Below are 13,928 nucleotides of genomic sequence, written 5' to 3' on the forward strand. Positions count from 1 at the left end.
TAGTTAATCCAAAAATGAAAATTCTGTCAATAATTACTCACCCAAAAGTTGTTCCAAAACTTAAAAAACTTGTTCATCTTCGAAACACAATTGAAGATATTTTTGATGCATTCTGAGAGTTCTTTGACCCTCCCATAGACAGCAGGGGTACTACCACGATCGAGGTCCAGAAACGTAGTAAGGACATCAGTAAAATAGTCCATTGTAACATCAGTGGTTCAACTGTAATTTTACAACGTTACAAGAATACTTTCTGTGCGCAAAGAAAAATAAAAATAACAACTTTGTTCAACGATTTTCTCCTCCTCATCCAGTCAGTCTGCTGTAGCTTGCCTCCATTCTGGGGAGCATCACGATGCATGTATGCACTTCCGCTTTTTTTGTAATCAACACATGCGTGTGCAGATGCATGTCAGTGTTGACGTAAGCGGTAGCACAATGTGCATGTATTGTATAAATGAAGCAGAAGTGCGTGCATGCATCGTGATACAAAAAAGTATTCTTGTAGCGTCATAAAATATGGTTAAACTACTGATGTCACATGGATTATTTTACTGATGCCCTTACTATGATTCAGGAACTTGATAATGGTACTACCCTTGCTGTCTAGCTCTCAGAGACAATATATATTGATGGAATTTACATTTTGAGTGGACATACAGTATCAAGCATCAATGCACTCTCATCTGCTGAGTTCCGGTGCAAGAGAAGGTTACAAGAGGTCAAAGACAGCCAATCCAATCAGTAGTCATGCTGCTGGCCCATCAGCTCTAGCCAGGTTATAGTGAACCATCAAAGACACAACCCAGCCAGAAAAGGGAATCACAGTTGTCAAGTTGCAAAGAAATGAAAAAAAATATTTCTACTTTTGGATTTGATTTCATGCTTGTACATTAAACTGCCTCTTGGCTGCTGTTTGAGCACATTTACAGCTCTTTGCGATGTTGATTGTATTTTTAAAACCATCACACAGAACAAGAAAAATAGAAGGAAAGAAGAGAGGAAGACAGAGATGGGTTGTATAATGACAATTTCTCATCTGCACTGCATGTTCATAAAAGCTTTCATCATACGATCATGGTAATAACTCTACTAAATAGCATATTAAAATAAAGTAAAAAGCATTCAGAATCATCTCCAAAAGCGACAAATGAGCACTCTATTCATTGCCTAATTAGAAATGATAGAAAATTGCTTTACGTGTCCAAGCTTCCAAAGCTACAAATGGTAAAATTAATAATTTCCCTTTCTTTGTTTTAGTTAGCCCTTTGGATATAGCAAGATAACAGATTAACAATTCTAATGTTTTTTTCGCAATTGCAAGCTTATGTCTCACAATCCTGACTTTTAACTCAGAACTGCAAGATATAAACTCACAATAAACTTGCAATAGCGAGAAAATGTCAGAATTGCAACAAAAAAGTAGAAATGTGGGATGTAAACTCGCAATTGTGAGAAAAAAAGAACAGTGAGATAAAAACTCGGACTTCACAAGAGGGTGTGAACTTTGAACATCCTCACTAATTCAGAGAGCCTTTGATTCAATAGCAGGGTGCAGAAACCTAAAGATAAGCAATGTCAAGTTATACCAAGAGAGTTATAGGATCAGACCGTCATATGGGAACATGCATGAGTATAATCCCTCTAATTGTCCAATTCACTATATGCACACAGAGTGACTGTTATGAGTGGAATAAATCAGAACGGACAGACACTGATCACAAGCCGTTTTTCAAGCAAACTCAATATAGGTCTGACTGATGACAGCAAAAAGATCTGGAGTGGCAGAAAGACAGCGGGAATCTCGCCAATTTTAGAAGAGAAGGGGAAAAAAAGAAAGCATTGTACTTTAAAACAGCTTTCCTAGAAGTAAGTGTGCAGGCTGCGTCTCGTCCTCTCCTTCTCTCTCTCGATGGAAGAGGCCAACATCCTCCCAAGCATTAAAGTGGAAAAACCAACTACACTGCAAAAATGTAATGAGACGGCTCGCAACTCTGGCCTAACACTGGCTCACTGACACAATGCTCCCTGGCACGTGGTTATTTTCCCCTTCCCATCATATATTTCCTCTTTTTGCCATGGAAGCAGAGGAAATATCAAGGGGCTGTAGCTGGCTTGGCCCTCTCAGTCGAAGCCTAATGCAACACTAATGTGTTGTATCTGTGAAAATGGGCCTTCTGAATACGTGACCATGCTTCCCAGAAACACCACGGCATTACCTCATTTATATGGCCACTGAGAGACCACACACGTCCACGCACAAACAAATAATTTGGTACTGCAATTTCCGAGGCTGATGTGATATATGGAGGGTGTCTAATAGTAAGCCTCACTCCTTTTCTGCTATTGTTTTTTTTTTTCTTTTTTTCAAAAGGGGACAAATAGAGTAGGGAGAATTAGAAATACCAAAGGGAATGAACTGGCCTACAAATCCATTAGACGACAATTCCCTGACTGACAAACACCCATCAAATGGACAACATCACCCTAAAGGCTGTATCATTACATGCCAGGCCAGAACCGTAGCTCCCAACCTCCAAATTAAGGTTATTTCTCGGTTGCAAACAGGGCTGTTCATGACAGCAAGCCCATCAAGCGCTCTGGGACGAGATTGGCCTTTTACACTGATCCAGACCGGATTATGAAGCTATGGGATCAATTTTCCACCTGCATATATCCATTCTGCAGTCACGGATAAAAAATGAATAAATAAGCATGAAACAAATATTTAAAAACGCAAGTAAAAATATATTGCACAACATTTTAAAATGAATGCAATGTTTTCAGAATAGAAAACAATGGTCGCGGATGGAAAAATGTATATGCGGAAATCAAAAATGTTATAACAAATTAAAAAAAATAAAAATAATAACTGAAACATTAATATAAAATTATCTGTTTTGCACATAAAAACATGTATTCCCTGGTTATATTTCTCTGTTTTTTTGTGCTCTCAAATTGCTATTTTTGGTGTGCTTTTGCATTAATATTTAAGTTTTTTGCAGTATGATTTTAAATGTGTTTAAAGTTTTGATTTGATTCATGCTTCTTATATATATATATATATATATATATATATATATATATATATATATATATATATATATATTCATTATCATCCGTGACTGGAAATTTTTTTTTGGTGGAAATTTTAGCCCATACGAAGCTTATATACCAGCCATTACCTTTCAAGAATGAACCGTAATACTGGCATCAGATTACAAGGTGGAGTTCTCCTTATAGGCCTTTGGAAGCAGGTAAAGTAGAAAATGGATTTCGCAAAAGCTAATTTAAAGGTGTAGTTTCCCCAAAAATGAAAAATCTGGGTCATCATGTACTCACCATCATGTTGTTCCAAACCTGAATGACTTCTTTGTTATGTAGATATTTTTAAAAGTGCCCAAATGTGGCCCAAAACATTCTTGACTTTCAGTGTATAGGCAAAACAGTCATGTAAATGTTGACAGCCTTATTTTTTATTGTATTTCCATATTTGATTTCCAGTTAGATCGAAAAGGGGAAAAAATTATCCATAGCTTCCATAAATAGTTGTTGAAAGGAAAAATAAATTTAAGGAGTATTGTGTGGGCTGGTGCTACAGTAATAAAATGAAGTTTTATCACTTAGAACCGGCGCTTAGCATGCCACAAAAGCCTTGATCGATCACCTTGATAAACAGCAGAATTAATGCTGCGGATACTCTAGAGTAAAAGTCTGCATTGCGTAAACATCGCAAGCATATTTTAAACAGGAAACTCACACAAAATACTCCCCCTAGTGGCCAAAATGTGAAAGTCTAAGTGTAAACAAATGCTGTTGTTGCGTCTCGGCTGCATCACAACATCTGTCTGGCTGTAAATATTGCAACACCCGCTGCGGCTCATCAAATTGTAATTAATTTCTCTCTCATTAATCCATCCATCACTTGCTCAATACAAAGAAACAAACACGTTCCATTGTTTGGTATTAGACCGCATTAATTTAACATTATCTTTGCCTTTTTAGATGCATGTTGGTCTTTACGCAAGATCACATCCACTAGCCTGGGGTCTTCATCTAGAGGAAGAAGAACTAGCTTTTAAATTGGAGAGGGCCAGCAGCCGTTATTCGTTATTAATGGAGAGACTTTAACGTGTGTTACTCCGTACTCTGCTAATTATGACCTTAGAGAGGGGGACAGGGGTAAGTAGGAGAGCGAGGCGCTGGAGGGGGCCCGGGATATGTGCAAGCAGTATTAGCGCTTAAGTCTCCCAGAGGCTCGAAGGTTTCTTTCGTCTCCTGGCAAACTGTTCAACCCCCTTTCCTCTGCCAAATGAAAATCTTTTCAGAACCTCCAGTCTGGGTGAGGGAGAGAGTCAGAAATAGAGAAAGAGAGAGAAATAAAAGAGTGGCAAAAGCAAACATGAAGGAAATCTGAGAGACAGGGAAGCCAAAGTACACAGCTTTGGTCTCCTGCCTACAACCACTACAACTTTCAATGAGGCGAATCATTACCGCTACCAAATTCGGTTCAGGCTAACATTTCAAAAAGTGGTTCACAACAAGAGCAGAGAGCTGTTGCTGTGTAGCGCCATGATACTGTAAGACTCAGTGCTGCATAATTCAGCTTTCCAAAGACCATTTAGCAAAGCTACACATAACAGAACAAACAAACGTGAACAAATTTGATCAAAACCATTGCAGCTCACATGTCTCTAAAAAGCCAATACTTATCAAACTGTATAGGATTAGGAGCCAAACAACAAAACTATGTTATCACAATATTTTAGCAAGATTTTCTTTGTTGCACTCGATACTGTGAGTATTTGAAATACTTGTGTGACTTTGTGAACGTATTATGCATATCAGGCCAGTGGGTGGTGTTGTCATTTTATAAAGAAAACTACGCTTCTGCGCACAATATAATATGCCTGCGCATGATGTTACAATTTCCACAAAGTAGCTTTTTTATAGTTTACACAAAGCTGATAACGGTTGAAAATGGTGTCGTGTAAAACGCCTGCTTAGATAACTATAATAAACCTAATGCTCGAGGTCTTCTCTGTAGCATGTATTAAAAAGTACCATATGCACCTAACATACTGGGTAGTCCATTGTTTTCACAGAAACTCTGTGGCCAGTTGAACTTCGATTGTTTATTTGATTGTTTAAAGTGGCATCACTTGCAGAGGTTATGTTATATAATTTAGATGCAGGTAAAAATGTAATTCAAAAATACCAGAAGTTTATACACTTGATACATTATATGTACTGCAAGTAAAGTAAAATTAAATTTATGCATTTAGCAGAAGCTTTTATCCAACTTACAGTTATGCGACTTACAGTGCATTCAGGCTATCAATTTTTACCTATTATGAGTTCCAGGGGAATCGAACCCCCAAACTTGCGCTTGATAGTGCAGTGCTCTACCCATTGAGCTACAGGAACAAAAAATGTTAAATGTATAACTTCCGTGGTAATAACATTATCCAAATATATAGCATTAAAGACTGGTGTTAAAGTATAGGAACACATCCATTTCCAAGTGGAAAGTGTGATTTTTTTGCATGCTGGGTTTATCATCTGCATTTATTTTCTGTCTTTAAGACAGGATCTATCAGCATGCTTCTTGAATGTCCACTTAATTTGGTGGTTGGCACACACTGTGATCTGTGGTTGCCAGCGGAGATGAGGAAATGTACCAGCATGAGAACAGACACACACACACACACATATATAAATCAAGTTAAATGTTTTAGATGGCAAGTGAATTGAAAATATGTTTGGATGTCTTTTTTGACTGTATATTTGCACTGAAATCAAAACAATGAGAAAGTACAGAACAGTATTGAGTCAATCTTCTTATTTCTTCCATGTTGCAGGTTCTACTCACACGCTGCTTTTAGTACAGATACAAATGCGGTGAACATTCAGCATGCACGCTAACAAACTCTGGGAGAACGTCCCCACGGGAGCCTGACATGACCCCACATGTTTAACTGTCCGCACGGGCCTATCTTTTAATCAGTGTATTAGGGGAGCCAAGCAACGATGACAGGCTTCATGACTGATAAAGTGACCTGGCTAACATTACAGCAGCTTTGGTCACCCAGTTGGACAGATAATGGCATGAGCAGAGAGAGATGATGATGATGATAAAGTTGTTACAGGGGCCGCTAGTGCATCCAGTGTGGCCCAAATGTCAGCTCCAGCTATCTCACTCCTGAGATTCAACCACCCCGTCTTAAGTGCCCGTCGTTTCCGAATGGACATTTAGCAAATTATCCCCTTCTATTAGACAGAGAAATGGCTCCATGCCCACATAAAAGGAAATCAGAAAGGCAGGAAGTGTTATGCCTCTTAAGAGATTTGAATAATCATTGGGCTCTCCGGTGCGTGCCATGCGGTTCGTCGTGCGACAGAAATAACCATCTTTCCTTTGGTATCAGCGGTGATTTCTAAACCATTTGAGTGACTCCTCTGAATTCTTTCCCAGTTTGCATAAAAGGTCGGAAAAGAGTGGCCAAAAAGAGATCATTTCTATTGCCTCCCTGCTTTGATTTACAGGCCATAGACTCAGGCAAGTCAAGTGCTTTTTTTCTTGCTAGTTTCACCATGTATCATTAGTTCTACTTGACAGCGTTAAATTATCAGGTGGAAACTGTGTTAGAATTTGCTCTTTCTTACTAGTCATCCATCGCTCCAACAGCTACATCAGCCAGACTGTAGAAAGATGAGCATTGCCTGGGACCAACTGACGCCCCGCTGAGAGATCCTTCCCTTCCTCTCGCTTCCTCTCTTGCACCGTCAGCAAACTGGCCATTACTGGAGACTCAAGTGTGCAGACACTCGTTTCCCACTGGCATGACAGAAATAAATAAAGTTGCACTGTACTTATTTCTCAATGTGTATGTCACTTTAGCAGCGGCGGCGGATATAGAGCTCGCTTGTCTTTCCACAGCGGTGGTTCTACTAAAAACAGGTCTATCAGACACAGACAAGTGAACAAATGTCATCGAGCTTAAAAATACATGTCTGAAGAAGAAAAAAGAGAAGAGGGCAGAGGGAATGACAAAAAGCAAACAGAATGCATTAAAGTTGCCTTTTGTTCTCCGGTAACTTCATTTGTCGCCAACATCCGACTTGAGAAATTGGAAGCGTGCGCCGCTCTCTCTGAGAAGTTGACTCTGATAGACGGAGACAGTAAGATGGACGGAAACATATACTGCGGCAGACACGAACGAGAGGTGCAAACAGAAAAATAGACAGAAGAGACTGTCAATACGTTTCACAACCTTGAGTCAGGCATTTGCCCTTTGGTGACAATGTGTTATTCATGGACCATTCAGAATGGGCTTGATGGAATCTCTCGGGTGTTTGAGATGCAGAAACTTACAAGCTTCGTCTCTCTGTCAGCACTCAAGTGATCACCCCAATGTCCACCGAGTCTCTGAGCGCCCTGCTCTTGTGGTTTTGGAATCACACAGAATGTGAGATTAAAACTAGTGGCGAAAGAAAACCACAGAAAAACAAAAACAAAAGGACTTTCTGACTAGTTCAATATCTGAAGTAAGTTCTCTGAGATACAATAAAGGCTTGTGTAGAACACAGCATTATTAGTTTATTCCAATCAACAGTGGGTGACTGTAAACAAAGAAATTTTATTACGCATGCAAAGCAATCACCATTCGATAAGACAAATTGTCTTATCAAAGCTGCCATCAAGCTGCCCGGAAGTAGGTCAGCTATAACAAAAATATATGTTTTGAGATGTATTAAATTGGAAAGATGAAAGATAAACACAATGCGTTCTGGCATTTTAATGAGATTTCTGAACACATGTTAGCTTTGCACGCACACGTGCGATACATAAGCGCAAACCATGCAATCTGCAAACCATGTTATCTTTCACTTGTATGGAGCTGTAAAGCTCATAAGCTTTTCTTGTATATGAATATGGCTTTCTTGTCATTTGTGTCACATGTGAATGCCTGTAGACAGACAATGTCATTTGTTTGAAAAAGCATAAACAGTCCCTGCACTGGTTCTGATTTCATGAGATCTGATTCGAAGACCTGAGAATGTTGTATTCTCTGGAATTATACATTAGACGTGACGGCTCATGCAAATATATCATGCAAATATGCAGAGCTTCTCAGTCTCCCCGTGGTTGAAATGGCTTGTGAATCTTAGACTGTCTTCCTTTTCTGGCTACTGTCTATCATCAAAACAAACCTGAGGAGCTTCAGAGATGCTCACCTATCACTCACACACACTCAAGGTCATCTAAAACAAGATGCTGACAAATATATATATATATATATATATATATATATATATATATATATGAGGAATTTTTGAAAACCCGGAGGAGCCCCCAAAAATCTGATTCTTATGGTTTTCTCCATGTTTTTTCATCCCTCCTCACCTGAACCTACCGAGCACCATATGTGAGTCATCTATAAATAACCAGATTAACAACAATTACATAAAAACCTTTTTTCTTAACTGACCCCAAAACGATGCTGCTCTTTAGTGCTACTGATCATATGCATATCTTACATGCATAACAACCAAACAGAATACAGGTTATTTTTGTCCCGTAACTGATATTACCAATTTATGATTTTGGACACAATGATAGTAAAAAAACATGAGCCTGCTAGAATAAAAAAAACTGTATACATTATTAATATTAATAACAAAATAATTGTGATTATTGTTATTATTATTATTTTATTATGATATATTAATATAATAACAACAGCAACAATAAATTTAAGGGCAATATTTTTAGCTATCAAGTTTGAAATGCTATATGTTGCTCAGTTAAAAAAAAAGTTACGAGCAATTATGCAACCAGTAAATTCAAAAGTAAGTATTTTACTTGTAAACAATGTCGATTCTTGAACACTTTGTGATGTAATGGCATTCTTGAATGTTATTCTCAGAAGACCCATCAAATGGTGAATCAGTAGACAAATGTGAATCAGCAGAAATATTGGTCAAACAAATAATCAATTAATTTATCTGTGATAATACATATGTACATCTCTACAAATAGAGTCGTGAAGTAATGAAATGCTAAATTATACTTAAACTAACGATGATTTATCTCTTGCATTATAATTACAATTATTCAGATTGCTCAAATCAATAATGCTTTCTGAGAGAAGTCGTATAATGTCTTTATAATGTTTAGAATTAACGGTTCCTCGCGCGTATAAATAACAACAGAAGTAGAGATTGCAATATTAACAGACGTCATTATGTCCGTTATAATTCCATGTAAGATCGTTCCAATTCCACGACTAACAAAAAAAAAAAAAAAAAAAAATCACAAACACAACCTCACAATCGCATGGTTTTAACGGTGGACATGGATTGTTTCCACATTACGCAGCCAATGTAATGGGTCGTAAACGCTTGATGGAGTGATTTGAAACATAATTTGTATCCGCCTCAAATCCAACTTACCGGGATGACAGTGTGCCCAGTGGAGCACGAGCGAGGAGAAAAGCAGAGGCGGAATCCACCAGCAGCAGCAGCGCGGTCGCAGTAGCCTCCGCATGTCACACTGTATACATGGAGATCTGGAATAAGGCAACTGTTGACAGAGTTATCCTCCTGGTGGAGAGAGACTGAAAAGAAAAGAAAAGAAAAAACTCCCACAGACAAGCAATGCAAGCGCAATGGACGCGCTTTAATATATTTCGTCCGCCTCCTTTAGCGAGTCCTTTGGAGATATTTTTTTATTTTCTTTTGAAGTTCGACCAAGCCAAAGGAAACAGTTTTCCTTTTTCTTTTCTCCTCCTCTCTCTTTCAGATGGATGAGCTTGTAGTCCAGAAGAGAAGCATGTCAAGGGGACAGTGGATTAAGAGAGAGAGAGATGTTAGAGGAGCAGTAGTCCGTACATCAGGCTGAAAACACAGAGACAAGAGTTGGAGCGGCTCTGGAAGATTTCCATTCCGCCATCCAGGAAGTAGCGCATGAGCTGAAGTCTGGCAGAGACTTTAAAACAGGCTTGGAAGAGAGAGAGAGAGGGAGAGAGAGAGAGAGAGAGAGAGAGAGAGAGAGAGAGAGAGAGAGAGAGAGAGAGAGAGAGAGAGATCCGCTGGATCCTAGCGCCGAGCGCGTAACGGAGCTGCTGCTGCTGCTGCTGTCAGTGTGTGTGTGAAAGGCGCCCTCCTTCTCTCGCTCTCGCCTTTATCTTGGTTAAAACCAAACGCTTCAGATAACATCAGCAATAAAATCACTCTATGCAAGACCTGTATCTGAAATTATCAGCGCGATCTTCTACACAGAGATGAGAGAGTGGTTGAAAGAAAGAAAGAAAGATAAAAAGGTGAACATTTAAAAACAACTTCATACAGCACTTTCTTAACCAAATACATACAATTTCAGTCAAGTGAATAATCCTTGAAAATCATAATTTCTAGGTTTGAATTAATAATCAAAATCATGTCAAGTTAAGTCAAGTGAGCTTTATTGTCATTCTGCTGTAGGCCATTTAAATCTACACACCACTAACCTAATAAAAAAGATGTAATCTAACTATACATATACTTTACATAAATTCTTTACAGATATCTTGGACATATATTTTACATTTCATATGTAACAACTTGTAGTGCAGTGCAGTGGTTCAAAAAGACAAAAAGTGCAAAAAGAGACATTCAGGGTGAGTTGGTTTGCAGTCAGGATGTAAAAGTTTACAGGTGGATGACCAACTAATCCACCTACTGTATGTGTAGCCTACTTAGTATTGCATGTAGGAGTTGAAAACTGTTTTATAGACCAGTCCTTGGAGAACAACAGCACCAAGAGGTGGGTGTGTGTTAGGGTGAGAGTGGGCTTTGACAGGGTATTCAGAGATGAGCTCACTCAATTCCATTTATACAAACATGTTATTATAATACAAGGTTATCTAAAACATTACAATTTTTTTCCAGTTATCATTTGGAGTACATACATGTGGATTTTATATGTTTATTTATTTATTTTTACAAAAGAATACATTGCATTCAGTAGTTTAGTTGAAAAGAGTCGTGTTTCTTTTGTGAACAATGTACACTGAACAACATAAAAAATAGACGGACTGCAGATCATTCATAAGCTTAGCCCTGTTTTTATTCATTTCAGCATTTTAACTTTTTGAAATTATTATTATTTTATTACATAAATATTTTTTATTAATTTATTTTTTTAACAAAGGCATGGAACAGCTATAGCATGTATTCATTAAATTCCGTTCATGTGTGTTTTAGTTTTTAGTAATGTTTGTCTTTATACTATTGTTACCTCCTATCTCAACCTATCAATCAAGTCCTACTGCCTATTTTTCATTCAAAAAAGGTTACATTAATCTGTAATACTATTAAAAGAGGACATGACATAAAAAAAAAAAATCTCCTTCTTAAACTGAAGTGGGCTGACACTACAACATATTTTTATTGGCTAGGATAGATTGCTCTTCTAAAGAACTCGACTTGGCAACTCATGACATTGGACATATATTATACAAGAACCATAAGAAATAAGTACTCAGCAGTCCCTAAATACAAAGAGATGCAATTACATGAAAACTTCTCCAGGTAACGCATGTAACCATGGTTCCCAGAAGGGAATGAGATGCTGAATTGAAACACTTCACAGTGACCACGTTCTAAATCACATGTGTAATCATTCCAATAGAAGGGTGAAACGTCACAGGTGGGGTGACGTTACGACCAGGAAGCTTAAAAGCACGTGCGGTAGAACCAGCATCAGCTTTTAGGAATGGACCAAGTGCTGGCAGGGAGGCGGGAAGTATGACCCTGAGACACAGCATCCCGTTCTCTTCGGGGAATCATGGTTAATTCCGATACCTGGAAACATTCCCCTTCGAGAACTCGAGTTGCATTGAAAAACTTAGAATTACAAGTCCATGCGTAGTTTGGTAGAGCTCAGCTAAAGCGAGAGAAAGGATCCAGAAGTTGTGCAAAAAGCAGGTAGACATCCTGCACCCCTATTTGGTGTGTCCCCTGATGTACAGCCCTTCTCAGAACAAGTAGTTCCAATCACCATTGTCAAAGCACTACCTAACTTAGTGAGACTGGATAACAATGGGGAAACGTACCCGTTTCACTTGGAACAGGGATGCCGTGGAAGCCCCATCCTTCCCGAAGGAGTTTTCAGAAGCAAATACACATATAGCATCTGTATAGGTGTATATGAGGTGAGAACACAGGAAGATACCGGCACCACACAAAGGATATAGAATCTAGCAAACGTGTTAGGGGTCACCCAGTCAACAGCTCTACAAATATCTGTCAGCAATGTGCCACGAGCCAGCGCCCAGGAGGATGCAACACATCTAGTTGAGTGAGCTCGCAACCTGAACAGGCAAGACACACCTTTGCCTGATAAGCCAGTGCGATGGCATCCACAATCCAGTGGGCCATCCTCTGCTTAGAGATGGCATTCCTCTTCTGCAGGCCTCCGTAACAAACAAAGAGCTGGTCTGAGATCCTGAAACTTTGTCTCCTGTTTACATAACATCTTAATGCTCAGATGGGACAGAGCAAAGCCAGGGCTGGGTCTGCCTCCTCAAGGGAGAATGCTTGTAGGTTGAAGGGTGTAGTGGGAACCTTGGGCACGTAGCCGGGCCAGGGCCTCAGGATTACCTGGGAGTCAGCCTGCCCAAACTCTAGGCATGAATAATTGACCGAAAATGCGTGCAGCTCCAAAAGGTGCCCTGTCTCTGAGGAAGGATCTACTGACCCATCCCAGGGCTTTTTGTTCTTTGTGTTTGCCCTGAGCACGGGACAGCCGTGCCTGCATCGTCGTTGAATCCCACACCACACCTAGATAAGTGGTCCTAAGCACACTTTTCTTGGCATTTAGTTTTAACCCCAACTCTTTCATGTGAGCAAGAACGACATCTCAATGCCGAACTGCTGTCTGCTCTGAATGAGCTAATATCAACACATCGTCAATGTAGTTGAGTATGCGGATGCCCCGGAGTCGCAGAAGAGCCAGAACAGCATCCTCACACTAGATGAAAGTGTGGGGTGAGATTGCAAGACCGAAAGAAAGAACCCAATATCGGTAAGCTTTGCCCCTAAAGCGAACCTCAGGAACTTCCTTTGATGAGAAACTATGGAGATATGGAGTATGCGTTGTTAAGATCAATTGTGACAAATCAGTCCTCGGACCTGATCGTAGACACGATTTGAAGCTTTGACATAACTGAGCATATCAGTGGACAAACATGCTAAATAAGACTCACAAACAGATAGAGACTGAAACACACACACAGAGCGCTTGCTGAATGACAGAAAGCTGATGCCGGTTCCACCACATGTGCTTTTAAGGTTCCTGGTTGTTACGTCACCCCACCCTTGACGTCTCACCCTTCCATTGAACTGATTACACATGTGATTTAGAGCGTGGTCACAAAGAAGGTGTTCCTGAAGTGTTTTGACGCAGCTCGAGTTCCAGAAGGAGAACATTCCCTTTTATTATACTCTGTAAGTATGTACTGTACAAGCACATGGTATAATATACATTTTTTAAAACTATTTTTTTTTAGGTTTATAACCCAAACAAAGTGAAATATTCATAATCCATTTTAATATATGCATGTTTACATAAATTTTTACACAAATGGTGATTGTCCCCTGCTGATGGAATAATTTCCTCAACAACCAACCACTTTGTCTGTAATCCTATTTATCAAAATCATTTATAATTGGTTACCAAGGAGACACCAGTATACTTGACATGAAATATGAGATGTGATCTGTAAAGAAATCAAAGAATCAAGGTGAACATCATGTAAACCAAATGCCTGTGTCTTATTTCCAGCAATGCGGTCAATCAAATTGTGTAAAAGGCATGAAAATAAACGTTTTCATTTGCAAATATTTCACATTTTCGCAAACGGGTGGGCAGTTCATCTGATGAA

General features: G+C 39.1%; 1 protein-coding gene across 2 annotated transcripts in view; it reads right to left on the bottom strand.

The window, feature by feature from the left end:
- The window catches only part of LOC128022571 (receptor-type tyrosine-protein phosphatase gamma), a 220,778-nt gene extending 210,807 nt beyond the window's left edge, over positions 1 to 9,971 (bottom strand). Inside the window, exon 1 of one of the 2 annotated variants that reach the window (XM_052610264.1) lies at positions 9,457 to 9,971. In XM_052610264.1, the coding sequence (XP_052466224.1) occupies positions 9,457 to 9,550 (94 nt within the window). In that variant the 5' untranslated portion in view covers positions 9,551 to 9,971. The remainder of the gene's footprint in view (positions 1 to 9,456) is intronic. The other variant, XM_052610265.1, reaches the window with a different exon arrangement.
- Positions 9,972 to 13,928: the final 3,957 nt, after the last annotated feature.

This window comes from Carassius gibelio, chromosome A11 (genome assembly GCF_023724105.1).
Source record: "Carassius gibelio isolate Cgi1373 ecotype wild population from Czech Republic chromosome A11, carGib1.2-hapl.c, whole genome shotgun sequence".
Taxonomy (NCBI): domain Eukaryota; kingdom Metazoa; phylum Chordata; class Actinopteri; order Cypriniformes; family Cyprinidae; genus Carassius; species Carassius gibelio.